The 23,368-nt window shown below is 45.1% G+C and overlaps 1 protein-coding gene across 9 annotated transcripts in view; it reads right to left on the reverse strand.

The window, feature by feature from the left end:
- The window catches only part of PDE1C (phosphodiesterase 1C), a 613,608-nt gene that overhangs the window by 517,090 nt on the left and 73,150 nt on the right, over positions 1-23,368 (reverse strand). For 7 of the 9 annotated variants that reach the window (XM_082399447.1, XM_082399445.1, XM_082399442.1 and 4 more), the window contains exon 2: positions 22,193-22,279. In XM_082399447.1, coding sequence (XP_082255573.1) covers positions 22,193-22,279 — 87 coding nt within the window. Of the gene's footprint in view, positions 1-5,172; positions 8,116-22,192; positions 22,280-23,368 lie in introns of those variants that run through there. The other 2 variants (XM_082399452.1, XM_082399451.1) reach the window with 1 other exon arrangement.

Genomic DNA, 23,368 nt, shown 5'->3' on the forward strand with positions numbered 1-23,368 from the left:
AGACGAGGAAAGTTCTTCTGGAAACCAGCGATACTGCAACTCCCACAACAACCATTCGTTTCATATTCAAATGCGAGTTCACAGTCAAACTACACTTGAACTTCTACATATGGGCTTCAATTAATGTTAACAGTTATAATCGTTGTCTACAATCATAACTTCAGTGGTTTCCTAGGGATGGGACCCTCAAATCACGAAGGCTGATGACAGTAGTGCTTTCTGGATGTGGCATGTGTTCAAGCTCATGGTCTCGTTTCCCAGACCTCTTGACTGCATACCTGATTTCATGACCTGAGAACATCATACAGAGAGGACACAAGACCATTTCCCAGGTACATGAAGGGAGTGCTGAACAGGCGGCCCTGGTGGGAGGCGATTAACAAGCCTATTTCTTCAACCTGATATTCCTCTCAGGAGCAGCCCTCCCCTACCTGTGACAATGGTCCATCTTTTTCTGGTTTTGCCCCAGCCTGTGCTCACTCATCAGACCTTGGCAAACTCCCTGACCTGTCCTCATGGGGATGATGGGCTGGTCCCAAGGCTCAGGCACAAATAAAGTCCACCATGGGAGGGAGCACGGTTGGGACAAACCCTGGGCTGAGGAGTCAGGGCAGATGTGGTCTGAATCCAACTCTGCCACTTCCTAGCTTGTGACTTCCGGCAGATTACTTCCTCTCGGAGTCTCAGGAGGTTCTTCTCCTAAAATGGGGGTCATGACACATACCTTTCAGAGTCGTTGTGAAAGGTGGTCAAATGAGCTGAGTAGAGCACCTAGCTCAGTGCCTGGCCCACGCCCCATAGCTATGCATGGCAAATGGCAGGGCCTGTTCTTTGTGCAGCCTTGACCGTCAGTGTCCCAGAGTCCCTGCAGCCAGGGCATAGGCCAGCTCAGGAGCCCCAGGCTTCCATGTCAGAGGGAACCCTCACAGGGTTTCTCCCTGGGGGTGTCACTGGCGTTTAGGGCAATTCCTCACTGTGCAGGACTGTCCCTCACACTGCAGAACATTTAACCCCTCTGACCTCTGCTCACTAACTGTCTGTAGAGCCTGTCCCCAGCCCCTTAGAACTCAACTACTAATAGTGTACCATGTGTGTCCAAACACCCCCTGGGGAGTATCATTCCAGGCAGAGAACCACAGCTGAAGCCTTCTCCCTGCCAATCTGAACCACAAGTCTCTGAGCCAGATGCCTTCTCTTATCCCAGAGACATCCATTTAACAGACAGAAGTTCTGTCAGGAGCCCTCCAAGGAAACGTGATCCTTGACCTTGCCACAGGGGTGGGTCACGCCTCCCCTTCTGAAGAACCCTCAAGACCCCCATTGTCCTCATAAGCCTCCCCTGGTAAGAATCTCTTGACTCACCAGGACCATGACATAAATTCCTTTAGTAAAGTTCTCTGACCTGGAAATTTTGCATAATTAACAGACTGGAAGAGAAGGTGATTCTTGATGACAGAATGTCAGACACTTGAGAAAGGGAGTGATCTGGGCACCAGGATCTCTTCAGGATTCTTCTCTCACGTGGTAAGAGGGGGACTGTCCACCTATTACACCCTGCTGAAACCATGGGACAAGCTGGCAACCATGGGCACGGGCTACAAGATATCTGTATGTCCTGAAATCAAGTCCTACCTGCCACACACTGACGTTGCAGTAATATGAAGTCCCCTGTAACATATATGACAGACAGCACTTGCAAATCATACACACACGTACATGTTTGTATATGTGTATTATTATACATATTAATTATATAATTATGTGATTAGTATATTGTATAATTAATATATAGTGATTATAATTATATATTACGTGTAATTAATATATTGATTATATGTATAACTAACATGTATTATGTACATTAAGAGTACAGTTGACTCTTGAACAACTCAGGGGTTATGGTTAGTTGAAAATCTGCATTATAACTAACTGTCAGCCTTCCCTATATGTGATTCCTCCATATCCCCAATTCCACATCCGCAGATTCAGCCAACTGCAGATCATATAGTACTGTAATATTTACTATAGAAAAAAATTCTCGTGTAAGTGGACCTGCGCAATTCAAACCCACGTTGTTCAAGGGTCAACTGTACTTGCAAATTAAAAATAAATGATGAAATTCCCCCAGAGGAAAAACATACAGACAAAGAACATAAAATGGCAATTTCACAAAAGAAGTGAAATAACATGTGGAAGTAAGATACTACCTTCCACCTCTCAAACCAACAGCTTTTGAAAAATTATAGTGTCCGGTCTCATGAGCGTGTGTGAGCACCTGATATGTTGCTGATGGGAGTGTAAGTTGGTATTTCCAGAGGGTAGTTGAGCAATATGTTTTAAAATCCCTAAAAATATACATAGTCTTGGACCAAGCAATCATACTTCTAGAAATTTATTCTCAGAAGTATTAATGGATGTACTCAAAGATTGAGCCTGTTTTCATTGTCTATTATGGCAAAAATTAAAAGCAACCTAAATAGCCAAGAATAGAAAATTTTTAAAATAAAAACTCTGTATATAGCTTGAAACAAAGCTACTATGATATTAAATAACATTACCAAACATTATGACTGCATTTTGTTAAAAAAACTGTGTATATACAAAAAAAGTACTGGAAGTCTATACAATATTAATAATGTTTAGCATTGGGTGATAAAATTACAAGTGATTTTCTTTCTTTCTTTTTGATTATCTGTTTGCTAAAATGTCTATATTGGCCTAAAACTTCTAAAATGTCTCTTATGGCATTTAGTAGCTTCTACTTTGTAAAATGTTATGTATGAACACATTGCATCACCCCAAGAGTACAAATTCCTTGAACACTGGGTTCTAAGTCTGATTCATCATCATAAACTCCCCATGATATTAGCTTAGGGCCTTGAATAATTACATCAATTACAATTTATTGAATGTTTGCCATATGGCAGGCATTGTACTAAATTGTATCTTTTAATACAGTAAAATTCAATAAGCATTTTTTGAAGAAGGGAGGAAAGGAGGAGGGCAGATGGAAAGGAGTGAATGAATAAATGCCCAAAGATCTGAAACAAGCTGGCAGCTCTCTCACCAGGAAGTGACCTGCTCACTTTTGAGGTCCCTTCTGACTAGCAGACCACACCAATGTGCCAGACCATTTCCTCTAGTGAGGATGGGAGCAAAAAGAGGGGAGGGGAGGGTTACACTGTAAACCTGCGTTTTAGAAGCCACACTTTTTGGAAGATAAGATTTCACAGGGAACTGCCAGGTAAAACTTCAAAATAATTTTTGGGAGCTTCCTTATCAGATTCAAAAAAACTAACATTAACACGGCAACGGTCTTTTTTTTTTTTTTAACGGTCTTTTAATGAATCACTTTTGACCTTGGCAACCTTTAATTCATTCCTACAAAAACTCCCAAGTACCCACCATCACCATTATGAAAGATACATCAGACACAGTCTCATCCTTAAGGAATCTGTAATGCAAGAGGACAACGAATAGTTGCTGAAATAAGTGATTCAAGGCCGGGTGTGAGCTCTCACAGAGGACTAAGAGGCTGAGAGGAGTGCAGAGGGAGAAATTCTTTCTGATGGGGAAGAAGAGCAGAGAAGGTGGCAAGTGAGAGCCAGGATAGACAAGATTTCTCAAAGCAGAGTCGGGGGAAATGGCATTCCTGGCTGAGGGAACAGCCTGAGCAGAGGCTCTGAGGGGTGGGATGTGGGCAAGGGCAAACAATCACGAGTGTGTGGAAGAAACAGGTTTGAAGTGACAGTTGAGGCAGGAAAAGCAAGTTCAAGCCAGAATGGAGAGGCTTGGGAAGCAGGCAAAGGAGTTTAGACTTCATTCTGGTAATATTTGTTCAGCCCATGCCCCCCAAATCTTGGGCCACTTCGTTAGAAGGAGCAAAAGTGGTCCAGAGATGAGCTCCCGTCCATCAGCCTCTTCTTGCCCCTGGCAAATTCCTGCTACACTTCCAAAAAGCACATTAATACACCCCTCACTTTCAAAGGCTCTGGGGTGAAGTTCAGATTTTAAAGCCATAGTGACCTGAGCACACAAAGAAGTAGAAATGCTGAAGCAGCTCCTTGACACCTGGCTCTGCCCTGCCATTCTCCAAACTCTGACATTCCAGAGAGGAACCTACCCTGGCTTAGCCCATCTCCTGGGAAGATGAGGAGGCAATCCCTGGACCAGCTGGTGTACAGCATGGAATGGGCAGTAAAAGCACCAAGAACTGAGCTCTTCAAATTCAGCTTCCAGAGGGTCAGCCCTGTGGTCCTGCTCCCTCCAATAGCCATGAAGACACCCCCAGCCCCCTCTGGTACCCCTCTTGGTAAAGGGTTTGGGAAAGGAGCCACTAGGAGTCCAGAGGACAGCAAACAGATTTTTCTCAAATATTTCAGTAGCATGATATATCCTTCCCTCCCTGCCTTCTCTCTCTCTCTCTCTAAATGTGCCTCTTTTTCTGCTTTATCTTCACTCTCTCCCTCCCTCCCTCCTTCCTGTCTCTTTCTCTCTCTCTCCTTGTGTCCCTTTCTCTTCTTGCTTCAATTTTTGTAGAACCTATCCTTCAGTCTCTTTCTCTGAATCTCTCTATCTCTATGTGTCTGTCTCTCAAAGCCTCTACCTCTCTGTTTCTATAACCGTCTCCACGTCTTTGACATTCTATCAGTCAGTCTCTGTCTTGGCATCTCCGACTTTGTATTTCTAACCTTCTGTCTAGGTGTTTCTACTAATGTCTCTGTCTAGATGTCTCTGTCATTCTGTCTCTCTATGTGTCTCTGTGTCTCTGTCTTAGTGCCTGTCATGCCTCCGTCTTTCTGTCACTCTCTCTCTCTCCTGGTATTTCCATCTCTCTGCCTCCATCTCTGTCTCTATCCCTCCTCTCCCGGCTTGTGTTACTAAAATCGCAAAGAGGATATCGAGCAGTTCCAAAAGCTGTGACCCTAAAAACCAGCTTCAGCAGGATGTCGGGTTAGAGCGGCGGGAGGGGCACCGCGGGGACAACCCCGGTGAGGCGGCCGGGCCACACACGCGACTCCCCGGCCCCGTTGCCGCACCCCGGGTCTCCCGCCTGGCGAACGCCTCGCCTCGCCTCGCCTCGCGGCCCAGCCCGACCCCGAGGACCCTCGGCGCCACCGGAGAGGGGGTTTGCCCCAGCCGGGAGTAGAACAGAGGGCGGAAAGTTCTCACCGATGGTGAAGCTGTAGCCATCGATGCTGAAAGTGGCACTCCGGCATTTTTTGAAGCCCTCTTTCCTGTTGCTGGCGTCCGTCATGGCTCGGCCGGCGGCGTCCCGGGGTCCCTCGCGGCGCAGCGCGCAGCCCCGCGCCGGCGCCCCGCGCTCAGCCGCGTCCCCTCCTCCTGCGCGCCGCGCGCTGTCCCCACTGGTCCGCCGCTCGCTGCGAGCGGAGCGCGCCGGCTGCAGGCGCCGCGACCGCGAGGTCGACTAACGCACTAGGCACACGGCGCAACCAGCGAGCGTCGCAACTGCTCCATCTCCAGTGCCAGGTTCCAGATACCACGAGAGGAGTGCTAAGAAAGGCAGGCGACGCGGACCGGTGCGCGTGGACGCAGGCCGGTGGGTGGGTGGGTGCCGAAATCCCTGTCTTTGCCACCCTACTCCCTGGGAGCCGCTGAAGCCGGCACGCTTCAGGCACGCCTGATTTCTCTCAGCTTCGCCTTCCCCTCTCTGGAGGCTGGTGGGGTTTGGGGACTCCAGGGAATGGCTAAGATTTGGCGTCGGGCTTCTTCTAGATGTTTTCTCTGGCGGACAAGAGAACTCCCAAAAAGCACATCAACAGATTGAAAAGCAAACATCTAAGCCGGTCAGATGCTGCCAAAGTTTGCTCCAAACAAGGAAGTCGGGAAGATCGCCACGCCCACTTCCTCCCAGCAGCTGTCTCCGTAACTAGCCTGGAACCCCGGTAAGATTACTTCTCGGCAGTCCCTGGCCAGAAGGTAATTATCAAAGTAACCCATATTTGTGGCTAAGCGCTTTCACACAGAGGCTCTAAGATGTGCAAGTTCTAGTCGATTCCAAACGAATTGTCCAAGCGCTTTCCAATTTGGTTTTGCCAAATAGAGACTCCTGGAATGTGTTGCCAAGTAAAGATTCCTGGAATTTGTGGAGGTGGCAGAAATTTAACCAATCCTACAGCTAACCCCTCTTGTTACAGAAGAGGAAACTGAGGTCGAAGGGGGCTTGACTAAGGTCCTACAGGTAAAAAGTGGCAGCGTTTGGACAGAGGAGTTTCACTTTATGACATCAAATCAATCACTGGTCCTTCCAGTACCTGAAATGACTGAGTTAGGCAAGGTTTGTACAGGGAAAATCATTCCCTCCAGCCAGCAAGCAATTGCTAAGGATTTACAGCTGCAGTGTTCTGTGTCCCGGGCTGGGGAGCTCGTGTAATGAGGAGACCAGAGCTGAGTCCCTTGGTGGAGTCCACACAGTGTAGTACATGGAATGACAGTGCTACGCTCAGGTTATTAAGGGACTACAGTTAATTTAACCTCATTTGTCATGATGGAATTTGACACAATTACCAAACACTTGTCAATACTAACAGAGTCAATCAGGTATATTCCTCGTTGTTTCTGAGAGAACAGTGCGTCCACACGTCTTCAGAATCTAACTAAAATTATAAGTCTTCTCCAAAAACAAAGGCACATATACACACATGTGCAGTATTCCACATGCAATTTCAGGGGACCCATAAAACCCTCAAGCCCACTGGCAACCAGGTTAGTGAATATCTCAGGAATTGAATCTTCTTCAATTTACCATATATTTTTAGAGAAATGGGTATTTTTTTAATGTCAGATGTAGTTGGAACATCAATTATAAATTCTCTCTGGTAAGACCTAGAACCACATTAATAGTTTTCTCAGGTCAATGGCAAGATTAATTGATCCAAAAGGCAATGGATGTCACAGACCCCGTGTTACACAGAATGGCATGTCCCAGCTTGGAAGTAAGAGAGTGCTTCAAACCCTGAGGCACTCCTTGAGACTGGAACTTGTTACAACACAAAAGCATGAAAAAGGCTCTAGGAACAAACAGACCTGGGTCTGAAATGTGGCTCCACCACTTACCACTTACCAGCTATATGACCTTGAGCAAGAAGCTAGACCTCCCTGAGTCTGCTTTCCTCATCTTACAATGTGAATTAAGGAGAGGAAATGGGTGAAACCTAGGCATGCGGTGGGCATTCAGTTATTGCAACCACCAGGTGACTCCCAAGTTTCATTATGTAGACAGTGCAGAAAATTCTTCACAGCAATAATATGTTTTCATTACTGTTATCATTAATTTTTTTTTTTTTTGGCTGCATTGGGTCTTCGTTGCTGCGCACGGGCTTTCTCTAGTTGCAGGGAGCGGGGGCTACTCTTCGTTGTGGTGCACTGTCTTCTCCTTGCGGTGGCTTCTCTTGTTGCAGAGCACGGGCTCTAGGCATGCAGGCTTCAGTAGTTGTGGCACACGGGCTCAGCAGTTGTGACTCGTGGGCTCTGGAGCACAGGCTCAGTAGTTGTGGCTCATGGGCTTAGTTGCTCCGCAGCATGTGGGATCTTCCCGGACCCGGGCTCGAACCCGTGTCCCCTGCATTGGCAGGCAGATTCTTAACCACTGAGCCACCAGGGAAGCCCCTGTTATCATTAATTTTATAAGAAAATTTTATACGTAAAATGTTTATATATATTATATATAATGTATTTTAAATATAGTACCCCCAAAAGTTTCTTATCGTTCTCATTTCCCTGTATTTCTCCCACTTTCCCAAACCTTCAGCAGAATCACATGCCTTCTTTTCTGGCTCTGTAAGTTCTGGAATGAGGATCCTGAAAGCCCTGAGTTATAGTCTCCTATGGTTAAGTTATCAAGAAAAAAGAATCCTAATGTGATGGAAAATTTTCCCTGAGTGAGTGAAATTAAAACTTGGTATTTAATCACTCCTGGCAGAAAAGCTTTTTGAAATATAATCTATAAAAATAATAACAATGTGATCATTTATCTGTCCCCTAAAGACTGGTAAAAATAACTTGCCTGAACAATTAGAACTGTTTTTAAATTGCTTCTCCCCGGAATCTTCTCTCTCTCCCTGGTTTTAGAGATTGCACACCTACAGAACCACTGAATGCACTGCTTCAAGTGCAAAGTCTGAAAGCAGCCTTCTCAGTGTGGGGCTCTTACACGAAACCAAGTGAAGTCGAGTGCTGACATTACATAAGCCGAGAAAGAATGAGTTCAAGACCAAGATCAAAAGAAGCATTGCTTTTGCTTGTTCTTTCAGAAATGCTCCTTTAAGAATGCCTGTGAAGTAAGGAAACTAAACCAAGATACCCAAGCAGATGGGTGAATCCTATGCTCTTACTGTTAGAGCAGGGGTCAGCAAACAGACCTGCAGGTCAGATCCAGCCTGTCACCTGTTTTTGTACAGTCTTCAAGCTAAGAAGTGATTAAGTGATTGAAAAAAAAATTCAAAAGAACATGTGACACATTAAAACTGCATGAAATTCTAATTTCAGTGTCCACAAATAAAGTTTTATTGGAACATAACTACGCTCATTTATTTACATATTGTGTATGGCTGCTTTGAAACCAACAGGCAGAGTTGAGCAGTTGTGCCCAAAACTTCATGGCCTACAAAGCCAAAAAAGGCTGTCTGTCCCTTTACGGGAAATGTTTGCTGATTCCTAGATTATAGTAAATATCTTACACCTGTCCAGGCTTAGATAACTTCTAGTTTTATTATATTTACTTTAAAATAAGTTTGGAAAGTCATTGATCTGCTTTTAATTACTGGAATGAATTCTAACAAGGAAGGCACAGCAACAAATGCTTGATGAATGGAAGAAGGAAGGAAAGAAACAATATACATAATAATAGTTTGATCCAGTTATTAGCCAGGATTAATTAGGTTAGAATTAATTTCTCCCAAGATAATGCATGACCCTGGTTTCATCCCAAGAAAGCAGAATAGGAAATGAATTCAGTACCTAAATTAGTTCATAGCTCATGGATCAAATAATGTCCTTCAAACTATAACAACTATAAAGGAAAAGTTTTAATCTGGCAGGATACTCCTCTGACTCAGGTGCTAATATCATGTCCTTTGATACTCCTTGTGAAGGGGCTTATAACTGTTTCTATGTAAGAGAAAGAGTGTCAGTGGAAAGTACTTATTGTTCATTGGTTTTAAACCTCTAGAAAAAGATGAGCATATATATATGTGTAGCATATGTTATCAAAAAAGTCAGTTTTCTAAGAAAATAACTTTTTATTTGTGATACCAAAGAGAAGACAGCTACTCAGCACTTCATTAATGCATTTCAACCGTTCTCAGATAGGAAGCCATCTACCATTTGGAATTCTCCCAACAGCCAATGGCCCAAGAATTGTAAACCCAAGTTGCCCCAATAAGAGCATTGTTTATACCCCTTATGGACATCCTCAGCTCTCTGACAACTACTCCAGTTTTTGGAGAGGACCCCCTTGCATTCACATCATCACAGAAATGGCCACAGGCAATGAAGTTTCTGAATTGCAACCCTGTTCTTCTGGCTGTAACTAGTACAGTCCAGATAAGGCTAATGAGTATCTTTGCTGCGAGTAGGAATTGTAAGAAGTGAAGAGAAAGTTCCAGGAAATTCCAGTCCCAGTTCCAGCCTGCATCTAAAAATCAGCTCCTCCCAAATTCTATGAGATGCCCTAGTACCTTTTACTACATTCCCTTTTTGTGAGTGACCCAGCATAAGGGAGTTTCTGCTGCTTGCAAACATGAGTCCTAACTAATCCATCAAACACGCTCCCTTTCAAGGAGAGAAGGAAAAAATAAACAGAGAAAGAAAGGGTGGAATTAAATTAACATTACTGAGTGCCAACTATGTGTTAGGCATTGTGCTAACCAAGAAACAGTCCCTGCCTTTGAGGACTTTACAAGAAGAGAAAGTCCCAGAACAGTCTCTGGAACCAGGGGTCCAAATAAGAGAGCAGTCTCAGAAAATCTGTATCTGTGGAAGTGACTCCCTTCAGCTGTCACTAACACCCTTCTCTGTTTCATTTTGCTTCTACCTATTGCTTCCCTAGAGCCTATTCTTTGTTTCTCGTATTAATTAGGCCCAGGGATGGCAGCGACTATCTAAATAAATAGAGAGAATAAAAAGCAAAGTGCCTACACACTTGAGGGTCAGAGAAAGTTCCCAGAAAGATGACTCGAAAGCCCTGATGAAAATTACAGAATTCTATTTGCACAATGAGGCAATTTTTCTTTGTGATAGGAATGGCCACTGTCTATTTTTCAACTTCTTTTCTAAGTTTACACATCATTAGTGCATCCGTGGAGATGACTGTTTTTCTATACCTGCCTTCAGTGTCTCAAAAAATCCTTCCATGTCTCAAAAAATATTAGCTGAGCGATGCTTCCCCCATAACATCAGGAGCAAATTAGAGTAAATTAATTCTTTTTTGCTCTAAGAATTTAGGGAGAATTTTCTGGTAGCCTTTGCAGTTAGGAGATTTTTAGAACTGGAGACACTCTGCAGTGGAGGTGGAGAGACCAAAATGATGGCCTTGAATTTCTTTTTCATAATCCTGAATATCAAGCCTGGACTATTCTTCCCCCCTCAGCCCACCTGGTTTGCCTAGACACCTCGTCCTCCTCCTTCAAGTCTCCGCTGATGTCCCAGGTCCTCCAGAAAGCATTTCCTGCCTGCCTCTTCTGGAGGGAGGTGGCCACTCCACTTTAAGCCTCCCCTGGACCCCGTTCCACATCTCCATACTAGAACCATCACACCGCACTCACACTGCTTGTTTGCACGCTGGTCACCCCACAAGGATATAAGCTGCTGGTAGCAGAGATGGGTCTTCCATCTCAGCCCCAGCAGTGCCTGGCACAGAGTAGGCCCTCGCTAAAACATCTGATCAATTAAGGAGAGAACACAGATGTAACATGCAATGCTGCACAGCCAGCAGGTGACGTGACTGGGGCAGAAGAGTCATTCTCAGTCATTCCCTCTCTCCATTCACCCTCTATCTTCCTGTGATGAGCTTTGGAGCCAGCTCATAATAAACAAGTTAACAACATTTAAAACTAATAAATACAGGGAGATCAGCTTGGTGCTTTGTGACCACCTAGAGGGGTGGGTTAGGGAGGGTGGGAGGGAGATGCAAGAGGGAGGGGATATGGGGATATATGTATACGTATAGCTGATTCACTTTGTGATACAGCAGAAACTAACACACCATTGTAAAGCAATTATACTCCAATAAAGATGTTTTAAAAAAACTAATAAATAAAACAAAAAGCTCCTCTGTTTGCTAGCTGTGTGACCTTGAGCAAGTTGCTTAGCCTCTCTGAGTCTCGATTTTTTCTTCTGTAAAACGGAGATGTGATAACTACCTTATAGGGAATATGTGAGTTATACCGAGATAAGTTAAAGACGTTCCCTGAACCTGACCCATAGTAAACTTTCAATATATGGTGTATTTTTTTTTTTTTTAATTTGGCCACACCATGCGGCTTGCAGGATCTTAGTTCCCCTACCAGGGATTGAACCCACGCCCTCAGCAGTGAAAGCGTGGAGTCCTAACCACTGGACCGCCAGGGAATTCCCATCAATATATGTTATTTTTTAACATCATCATCATCACTAGGACACTAGGTCCCTTTTGTGCTTGTTTCCTGCATAGAGTGCTTGAGATAATGCATACTCAGAGGCAAGAGGAACAGGCTCAGAGCTCACTCACCCTGGGCCCAAGGCCCCAGAGTATCAATCACCCCGTGAGCAATGGAGCCAGAGGTTCTAAGCCTCCATCACTCAACTGAGCTGCAGACACCCACGGGCTTCCTGAGAGCTGGAGTCTGGAGCATGGACAGGGCCTGGCTCAGAAAGCACCCTCAGGAAATGCTCAGGTACTCTCCCACCCACCAGCCTCCGTCCCCCTCCCTGTTCCACGACACTTCTGTCACCTAGGCATCACTGCATTTAGTGGACATGTTGTGGCCTTCATCTTCTCAGCCTCTCGGCAGCGTTTAACTCTGTGGACCACAGCTGCATCATTTCGGATTTCTTTTGTTCTCTGGGCATCCAGGGCACAACCTGCTCCTGGTTTTCCCTCTAGCTTTCTTAGCCACTTCCTTTACTGTTGTTAACCAGAGAAGCTCTTATCCAGGAACCTCTTCTCACTCTATTCCCTCTCTGCTGAGCAATCCTCTTCACTTTGATAGCTCTGTTAATGACCCTCAAGTATCTATTTCCAGCTCAGATCACTTCCCCAAGCAACAGGGTATCTCCTTTCTCTTCAGAAGGTCTTATAGGCACCTAACCTCGACTCATCCAAATCTGAACTCTTCATCTTCCTAATCCACCTCCAGAGTTCCCTTGGGGTGTTGGAGAAGGGGGATAATGCTTCTATACTCCCCTTCCCAGGCCAGGCCCACCTTTATCACCCTCCTTCGAATTTCTTCTCTGGCTGATAAGGGTTCCAAGGCATTCCTCGGGCCAAACTCAGTAGGACAAGGATCTCTGCTAGGAAGAGCCACCCGGCACCTTTGTGAGAGTTAGAAAAGGGTCCCCTTCCCCTGGGGGAAGCAGCCCAGGCAAGGACGAACACAGAGCTTGGTGAGTGGACATGGGCCGAGTGTTGCTCCCATACTGTCCTTGTAGTCCTCAGGCATTTGGGGGTTCCTCGCCATAATGCCTCCAGAATATCATCAAAGCCTCACTCTTAACCTCCAATCGCCCCATCTCTGTAAATGGTCCTCCCGTGCACTCTACCATCGGATCAGAACCTATGAGTCATGACTGTCCCCTCTGCCTCCTCATCTAAACAGCCACTAAGTCCTGACAGAACTACCACCTAAATGTCTGGCATCCATCCACCCCTCTCCATGCTCCCCCTCCCCAGTCCATGCTCCACTGTCTCTCATGTGAACTGTCCCAACAGCCTCCTAACCCTGCAACCTGCTGACATTCTTGCTCCAAGCCTTTGTCTATCCAGCAGCCAAGATGACCATTTTAAACAAAAATTTAGTCCTGTCCTTTCTCTGCCTAAAACACTTCAGAGACTCCCCAACACTCTAGAATAACTCGCAGGACAAAGTTAAATCTCTTAGAATAAACTAACAGAATAAACACTTAAAAGTTAGTTCAAACAAACAAACAAACAAAAAAACCACCTCCTTACCTTGGCTCATAAGGCCCTACAGAATCTTGGGGGGAACTGGGAGTGGTCCAGGGGAGTATAGGTGATACTGGGAGAGGTAAGTCTGAGTCAGATCATGAGGGACCTTGGTTTTCATGATGGGAAGTTTGGACTTTCCCCTATAGAAAGTAGAAAGCACGAAATGCTTTTATAGGAGATGGGGACTATCAGGAAGGGAGTGGGAAAGGGTAGGGAAAGCAGCAGTAAAGACAAGCTAGTTCTGTGGGCAACTGCAGCTTAATCCTCTACACAACATCAGGAGCCAGTGTGAGGCACCTGCCTCAGTTGTCAACCAGAAGAGAGAAGGAGCCGGGGCATTCCTTCAGTCACTGGTGAAGTGCTGCTCCCAGAAGACACCAATTCCCTGGCACAGTCACCCCCTGCTGTCTGCAGGGGATTGATTCCAGAAACCCCCTCGGATGCCAAAATCCTCAGATGCTCAAGTGTCACATAAAAGGTATAGCATTTGCATATAACCTACACATATCCTCCTATAAACTTTAAATCATCTCTAGATTACTTATAATACCTTAAATGATATAAATGCTATATAAATAGTTGACTGAGCATGGCAAATTCAAGTTCTGCTTTTTAGGAACTTTCTGGAATTTTTATTCAAATATTTTCAATATGCTGTTAGCTGAATCCACAGATGCAGAACCGTGGAAACAGAAGATGAACTGTATTCCTGGCCTGCTGAAATGGCAGCAGAGCAAGATCTGGTGGACAGATGAAGGTTTCAAGCAAAGAAATGCCAGTTCAGCAATTGGGAGTGGTAAGAGCGTGGGACAGAGACGACCGGGCCTTGACAGAATCTGCTACATTGCGCTCATCTGATTTGCTTTGTATAAAGAAGACTCTAACTACAGTTGCAGAGAACAAGCCAGAGAATGGGCATTCGGATGTTTCATTTTTCATGCACACTTTGACAGGTAGAGAGTGCATGTGAGGGGCAAGAGGATTGTGATGGCTAATTTTATGTCAATTGGGCCAGGCCATGGTACCCAGCTCTGTGGTCAAACATTCTGGATGCTTTGTGAATATCTGGGGTGGTGGGGGGCGATGAGATTAACATTTAAATTAGTGGACTCTGAGGAAAGCTGATTACACTCCATAATGTAGGCGAGCCTCATCCAATCAGTTGAAGATCTTACTACAAAAAAGCCTGACCTCCCCCTAGCAAGAAGGAATTCTACCAACAGACAGCCTTTGCACTCAAACTGCAACTCTTCCCTGGGTCTCCAGCCTGTCAATCTACCCTGCAAATTTTGGACTTGCCAAGCCTCTACAATCACATGAGCCAACTCCTTAAAATAAACCAACCTCTCTCTGGAGAGATAGAAAGATAGACAGACAGACAGACAGACAGGTTGATAGATAGATGGATGGGTGCATCCTGTTGGTTCTGTTTCTCTGACTAATAAAAAGGTAATAAGAAGGAATTTGGAGAAGATGGGAAATGGATACTAGTGGCCATCAAGCAGCTTGAGAGGACCCAGGAATCAGAGAACCTGCAGGGATCATATTCTACACCTCAAGGAAGGTCTGAATGCCAAGGACAAAAAAGTCATAGATGTCCCGGTGTGTTTGAGCCGTAATTTCTTCTGGCTGCAACTATCTCTGACCTTTATTTAGCATGCCATAATATTACTCAGTACCTTTGGGTCATCCAAGTATGCCTCACACTAGTACCCACTGCTCAGTAAAGATGAGGCACAGACGCTTCAATACTGTTCACAGCAGCGGTTCTCAACAACAACAGCATGCTGAAATCACCTGTGGAATGAGTCGATCATATAGACATCAGGGCTCACCAAAACAGATTATGATTCACTGGTCTGAATGGGGATGGGAGGCTAAGCATTGGTATTTTTTAAAGCTCACCAGATGATTCTAGGGAGAAGCCAAGGATCAGAACCACTGCCAGTTTGCAACATTCATCCCAAATACTCCTGGTCTATTTCCAAACTGTTTCCATCATGATGTTCCTATCTGGTCCTGGCCCGAAGCCCTGTCTTCCTCGCAAACCCCACCATATGCCATTGGCGATGTATTTGGCTTTACTGCTTGACTGCTGACTTTCTCTCAAGGACTTTGCTTAGACGTATCAACTCTTCTCAGTTCAGATTTCCTTGAGAGGATTCTGACATTCTGTGCTTCCTGAGGACCAAAAGAAAAACACACTAGTATTTACTGAACTAATATTCACGTGCCAAATCCTGTATTAGTTTGTGTAGCTAATTTCTATAACAACTATCCAAAGTCTCAGTGGCCTGACACCACTTAAAGGTTTATTTCTTGCTCATTATAAAGCCCTATATGCAGAGGGCAGGGAGAGATTGAAGAAAGAGGCAGACCACTCCAGACTGGTGGGTGGCAGGTTTAATAAACAAGGGAACTTTCTTACCAGGCCTGTCTTCGGCAGCCACGAGATGAGTAAGTTTCTGCACACACCCGCCAAATCTTAAAAGTTTATATAGAGGACTCAGCTGGGTTCAGTCACATATACCATCCAGATAGTAGAGAAGCTTCTGAAAATGCAGAAGGCAAGGGGCCAAGGACAGGGGAGGTGGTGGGGAGCCTCCAGTTGCCTGGGTCCAGCTCACAGGTCAACCAGCGGTCACATCTCCTCAAAGACCTCCCCCAAGAGCCTGGAAGAAAACACATATCCCTTCTTCCTACATTCCATTAGCCAGAAATTAGTCATATGGCCCCATCAAACTGCAAGAGGGGCTCCAGGAAATGAAATTAGGAAAGAAAAGAGGGTTTGGTAAACATGTGGATCCGTTTGAAACCCTACCCTCTTCACCGTTTTGACCAAATTTCCAATTCACCAGGTGCAGACATAGTACACCTGTCTGCCAAGGGCTGAGGGAAAAATCTGCCCCCAAATCACAGCTGTAACCTTTCGGTCTGAAGTTGAAAAGAGTACCTAAGCCTACCGCCATGATATATAAATTAAAGCTTTGCCCCAGAAAGAACACCTCTTTTTCATGTGGCCTGATGTTGGTATTATCACTTACAGAAGGTTTAAGATTATAGACAATTTTAATAGTACATTATAGCTCTGGCTTTAGTAAGCAAGCCAAAAGAATAATTCATTAGTAGTAGTTGAAAATTACATCATCTTATGACATATGATTTTTTCCTTTCTGTAAATAGAAAACATAAATATACAGAAATACAAAAATGTCAGTATGTTATGAGGCAAGGGGCAAAACAGAGGGAAACTCGGTGAAGAATCTTCTGTAGGCCAGCAAAATCTGCCACGTCCAAGATATCTGACGAGGCTCTGGGGAATAGGGATTAGAATAAATACAGAGTAGCCAGGGTTACAACGTGCACAGCAACAGGTCCCAGATGGATACCTGTTAAAGGTAGAGTCAGCACGCACCTGCACTTGAACGTGGGGAAGGGAGCATGGTTTCTTAGGGGTCTAACATAGTGGCCTTAGGGATCTAACAGCCACCATGTGCCAGGCTCTGTGCTAAGTATTTTACGCATGCATCTCATTTCAAGCCCTCCAATAACAAAGAATGGAATTATGGTGTTAGATTTAGTTAGAAAATCTTTCTTACTGTGGTTCTGAAATCCCTGGAGAAGGTAACTCCTCTCAGTGGCAACCTTGCAACAGAATCATCAAGAGCACCAAGAACACTGGAACCAAAGAGAACAGACAGGCAGCTCAAAAGGGGATTTCTGACACCAGAGTGGATCCAACTATTTGTGGGAATGACTTGTAATAGAGAGTTTCTCTCCCATCTGTTGTTCACTAGCAGCTAAATTCATCCAGGACTTTGTTCCAGCTTAGTGATTCAGTTCAAACAGAATAACAAACATGTCCCTTATCACCAGCAAACACACACCCACACAGATATACACAGCTAGCTACACACACACACACACACACACACACACACACCACCCACACTTTGTGTCCTGGATGTGGTCTCTGCTGCTGATGATAATGATAAGGATGCTGGGGTTTTGGAGAAGATGTCACAGAAAAACAGAGTTAGTGAGAGTAAAAAACTATATTTAAGAAAAAGAGCAAAGTAGCATACAATATGGTCACAACTATGTAAAAAATGCACTTCAGAAAGACAGGGAGAAAACACACCAAAATGGTGATAGTGATTATAGTTTAGTGCTGGAATTACAGGTAACCTGGTTACCCAGAGGCAACAAGTTCAGGCTTATCCTTCCACCCAGGAACCTTGGTAGAATTTAGTTTCTTCTTTTATGTGTCCTCCAAATTTTTTACTCTGCCCATTATTAGAAAAAAAGAAAAACATTTAAAAAGTCAGTTGTTGGGAATTCCCTGGCAGTCCAGTGGTTAGGACTTGGCACTTTCACTGCTGTGGCCCGGGTTCAATCCCTGGTCGGGGAACTAAGATCCTGCAAGCCTCAAGGAGCAGTCAAAAAAATAAAATAATAATAAAATAAATAAGAAGTCAGTTGTCAATGCAAACACGGGTCTCTAAATTATTTCCTGTATTTGTCCTGTTTTAAAAATTTTATGATTTAAAAAATATATTAAAGTAAATTATCCTGAGCCAGATCAATGACCCATGCCTAGACTGTAAGCTTCATGAGGGCTATGTCTGTTTTGTTCACTGATGTATTCCAAATACCTAGAACAATCTTGGCACTGAGTAGGCAGTTAATAAATACTTGTTGAATGAATATTCTGGTTCTGACAGTAGCTTTAAGAAGAAATATGGAAATTAACATGTCAGCCTTCTCAGTCAAGGATGTGCTCTAACCAGCCTCCATGAATCAGGATAAATGGTCCATCTTTACCACCAATTGCGTAAAGGAGAATTCATATTCATTGTCTAAAAACTCTTGGGCTCCTCTTCTCAGAAGAGATTTCATTCTTCCATCATACCAGGACTTAATGGAAAAGTCCTGCTACCACATTATCAGTGACACCTTATTTACTGGTACTTTAAAAAATATTAGGCATGTTCACCATACAAGGCAAGCTGGTGCAAAAAGAGATTGTAGACTTGTGTAGTGGAAATTCTAAATTACGATCTTAAATTATAAAAACCTGGGTGGGGAAAGCACAAAGTCTACATTGACAAGATGACTGAAATCTCAGAATCACAAGCACATTTTTCCAGATGTTGATTATGCTGCCGCCCAAAAACTCTACCAGAAAATCAGACAGTCTGTATTATCATGACAAAAGAAAGCAGTTATGTTGGCAGCAGGTGGGAGTATTAACGATTTAATGCTGAGATGCTTTTGTCAGGTATTTAAGTTACCAAAAGGCATTTTTTTAATTGTGATAAATTCTTACACATACATTTGGCAACTGAATTTTTAACAAAATGCCTCTCAGGCCAACAAAGGGCATTTGAGAGAATGGAAGCAATTTGGTTTCCCCTTTTCACATGAGTTGCCTCTTGGCTTAATTAATCTCCCTGTGATTTTGAAGATATCCTCCAAACCACAAAGCACTGTCACTGACACACGGCCTGCATTCAGCAAACGGTTATGGGATTGACTCAAAATGTGTGACAACTGAAGCAAATCACAAGAAAATTGAATTGTTGAAGTATGCTGGAAATCAAGACCACTTGCTGGAAATAAGAAGTGAAAAAGGGTAGGGCTTCCCTGGTGGCGCAGTGGTTGAGAATCTGCCTGCCAGTGCGTGGGACACGGGTTCGGGCCCTGGTCTGGGAAGATCCCACATGCCACGGAGCAACTGGGCCCGTGAGCCACAATTACTGAGCCTGCGCGTCTGGAGCCTGTGCTCCGCAACAAGAGAGGCCGCGATGGTGAGAGGCCTGCGCACCACGATGAAGAGTGGTCCCCACTTGCCGCAACTAGAGAAAGCCCTAGCACAGAAACGAAGATCCAACACAGCCATATATAAATAAATAAATAAATAAAAGAACGTGAATTTCTTTAAAAAAAAAAAAAAAGCAAACTGGGCTATTCATTTCAGTAACAGTCAAGTGGTCTTAGTTTGCATTCAATTTCCAATCAGTTTCTCAATCTATTTCATCTGAAGTCTTCACATTACCCACTATAAAAAATACCTATAAAAAAAAGAAGTGAGGGGCTTCCCTGGTGGCGCAGTGGTTGAGAATCTGCCTGCCAATGCAGGGGACATGGGTTCGAGCCCTGGTCTGGGAAGATCCCACATGCCACGGAGCAACTGGGCCCGTGAGCCACAATTACTGAGCCTGCGCATCTGGAGCCTGTGCTCCGCAACGAGAGAGGCCGCGATAGTGAGAGGCCTGCGCACCGCGATGAAGAGTGGCCCCCGCTTGCCACAACTAGAGAAAGCCCTCACACAGAAATGAAGACCCAACACAGCCATAAAAATAAATAAAAAAAAAAAAAAAAAAAAAAAAAAGTGAAAAAAGAAAAAAAAAAAAAAAAGAAGTGAAAAAGGGTAAAAATGAGGTGTTAACTCAGTGATTAAATTGAAAGAAGAGAAGACTCAGTGGGTCCTCATTTCAACTCCTGTTTGTCGAGGTCCTCACTGTGGTCCAACCACTGTGACAGACCCTTTCATCTCCAGAAAGAATCTTAGCCCTCACAACAATTCCCATGTTGCACATTAAGAAACTGAGGCCAGGTGCAGCAAGGTGGATGTGACATCTAAATGGAGACCAATCTGACTTCTCCCCAGACCTCCATCCACCATGCTAGGCTGCCTGTCTTCATCTTCTCAGAAGGTGCAAAGTTCCAGACACTCCCATCTGTGGGCCCTTCCACCCATTCTTACTTTTTCAACCTCTCCCTTGTTTAATCAAGTCCAAAGAAATAAATAAGCAGAGAGGAGACAGGTGCTAGTTAGAGCCCACAGAGTAGGCCCTATTCCTTTCGCATCTCCCACCTGGAAAACAGAACTGTGCCCTTGAGCTGTCCTTGAGGTTTCTGTCCCTGGGAGAGGAGCCCTTAGCCACCTCCCAAGCCTCTCCTCCAGCCCATCCTCCAAGTACCTTATGTGGTCCTGGTTCCCATCCACAATACTGGCCAGGCCCCAGCCGCACTGACCACCTTCAGCTTCCTGCTACACAAGGGGAAGTGAGAAAACCCAAGCGTCATGAAGATGATTCACCTAAAGTCAGCAGCCCCTTAGAGGACTGCAGACCTGCCTCCCTGATACCCAGATGGACCCTGGAAACCACTTAACAGGGACTCTCCTGGGAAGATGGGAGGGAGATCTAGTTGCCTCAAAGGAGTGGCCGGGAGAGAGGAAGGGGAGAAAATGCCAACAGTACCCAGAGGCCCAGTGTCCAAGCTCCACAATCTACCTGCCAGGCTCATTGTCCCTGCCTTCAGGCAGCTCACTGTCTAGGTGGACTGACCCACAAGTGAACAAATGATAACTGAACATGATGAATAGACAGAGGGATGTCCAGGAGGTGGGGGGAGCCCAGCATGGGGCCGTTAGTCCAGCCCACAATTTCCTGGAGGAGATAACATCCACACTAGTCTCTTTTTTTTGAGATAAGAGTGATAAAAAGAGGTGAGCAAAAATGATAAGGTCTTTTTGTCTTTTGTTTGTTTGTTTGTTTTTATAACAATATTGGTGTCATTTTCACCCTAACCAGACTCATTTTCATCCTATCTCACTCATGTTAATGCAGTAAAACATCAACGATGAACAGCACAAGTTCTGAAGCTGACCTGCCACGGTCAAATCCTGGTGCTACTCTTACTGGCTGTATGCCCTTGAGCTTTGCCTCAGTTTCCTTATTTGACTGCTGTGAGGACTAAATGACTTAACACATGAAAGGTGCTTAGAGCGGTATCTAGCACACAGTAACCACTCAACAAATATCAGCTGCTGCTATCATGTCATTGTTACTTTGTTTTCACACCTTATGCATTTCAGTGCACTTGTGCACAGTAGTAACCTGTGAAGGGTAGGAAGTCATAGGTGAAGTGGCAGGGTCAGAGAGGGAAACAGGTTGTCCTAACAACTAGTTAGCGCAGTTCCAGAACCAGAACTTCTGACAGCCCATGTTATTTCTAACGCTTCACAACACTTTATAAAATTGTTTTAAAAACCTGAACTCTTAACACAACATTGTAAATCAACTACAAAATACTACTTTTTTTTAAAAAAACCCTGAGCTCTTAGATGAAAGTTCCTTTAAAAGCCTTAATTTTCACATAAACAAGGAGGGAAACGGCACTAGGAGACAATGTGACTGTCAACATTCAACAGATTGGAGGACCCCACACCTAAGGTTAATTTGGGAATACTTAGAGTCCAAACCAAATGTCCTTCTGAGTGTGAGAAAAATCCCTGCAAAGTCTCACGGGGTTCCTCTGTCCAACATCCCCCAAACTGCCACAGACCTCAGCACCAGGAACCTCAATTTGGAAAACACAGGCTCTCCCTCCCCTGCCCAGGTCCTTAGGGTGCCGTCCACACAGCTGTGCTTACCTCCAGCACCGCTGGGGGGCGCCTGTGTGCTGGCAGGACTCCTAGCACAATTTCGGGCTGCCCCTGGTCTCTTCTCACCGGGACGAAGGGACCCCCCTCCTCCCCCACCCCCGACTTAACTGGCAGATGTGATCAGGGCGAAGGGCAGTGAGCACAGAAGCAGGAGTAAAGGCAAGAAATCATGAAGTGATTAGCCATGAGGATGTTAAGATGGACCACATTTGCTTGGCTATTTTTCCATGGGGAGAGACAGCATGGAGTCCTACATAGTGGCCTTTTGCATGGCCAAGAGACCTGCAGGAAGCGCTGCGCTGCTGCTTTGGTACACGCTTAGGAAACTCCCGAAAGACGCGGCCGGTTCAGTGAGAAGGGCTCAGGACTAAGGTACAGAAGAGGTGGATTCAAACCTAACTTCTCCATGGCTGAAAAAAAGCATTAGCACTCTGAGTCCCGATTTTTCCATCATTTCATTGAAACTGATAGTACTGGTCACTTCTGTGTTCCCTTAAGCTGTTGCAAGAGCTGGGGAAAGAAGAGTGTTTGGAGGATTCTGAACCAAGTCAGTTGCGCACAGGGGGACTGACCTTGCTCTCCTGCATCTTCGAGTTTCTCCTTGGTTTCCCCCGGGCTGTTCCACTCTTCTTCCACGGTTGTCCTCCTGGCTCCTGCCTCTATCCGCAAAGAAAAGAAACATGCCCGTCAGCCACCTGAAGATAACCAGAGGAGCCCATCCTCGCTGACCTCTCTGGGGTGTCTGCTGCAGTTGACTAGTTCTTCTGCCTTCACTTTCGACTTTGGGTCTTCCTGCACTCCCATGCCTAGCTCCCTCCTGGCTGGCCTTTGACCCTCCTCTGCACCCTAAACACTGGTGTTCTGTTCCAGACCCTTTTTCTCTTCTCACTCTCCAAGTGATGGCATCCACTCCCTCGGGTGCTATTGACTCCTAATCTCTTCAGCCAGCACAGGAAGGGACTGAGCCATCTGGACAATGGGCAAACCAACCCTGGAAAGGGACCAGTTGGAAAAGTGAGAGGAGCTTCCTCCAGACCCTTGGAATGATCCCCACAAATCATTTTTCAGGAGGCAAATATTCCTGCATCTTGAGAGCACAGGTCCAGAGGAGACAGGAATAGAAACACAGGACAAACTTCGGTATAGAATATCACTTGCTGCAACTTTGTGAGTAGTTATAATGACTCCCATTTTTCAAGTGGAAAAATAAACTCAGAGAGGTTGAGTCATATGCTCAAGGTCACGGAGCTCATAAGAGGCAAGTCAGGGTTTGAACACGGGTCTTCAACAGGTCTAGCGCACTCTCTTCCTCCCCGCAGCCACCCCTCTGAATACGAAGGCTGGAAAGTTAAGTCCATTCTAAAGTGAAAATACTCCTACAGAAATTTTTCTTAAGATGGTGTTTAATTGCACGTATTTTACAATGACAAAGAATTTTCTCTGTTTTCTATAGTTTTTATGCCTCCTGAGCATAGATAAATAAAACATAATTATAGGGCTTCCCTGGTGGCGCAGTGGTTGAGAATCTGCCTGCTAATGCAGGAGACACGGGTTCGAGCCCTGGTCTGGGAAGATCCCACATGCCACAGAGCAGCTGGGCCCGTGAGCCACAACTACTGAGCCTGCGCGTCTGGAGCCTGTGCCCCGCAACGGGAGGGGCCGCGATAGTGAAAGGCCCGCGCACCGCGATGAAGAGCGGTCCCCGCACCGCGATGAAGAGTGGCCCCCACTTGCCGCAACTAGAGAAA

This window comes from Balaenoptera borealis (genome assembly GCF_965194805.1).
Source record: "Balaenoptera borealis genome assembly, chromosome: 7".
Lineage (NCBI taxonomy): Eukaryota > Metazoa > Chordata > Mammalia > Artiodactyla > Balaenopteridae > Balaenoptera > Balaenoptera borealis.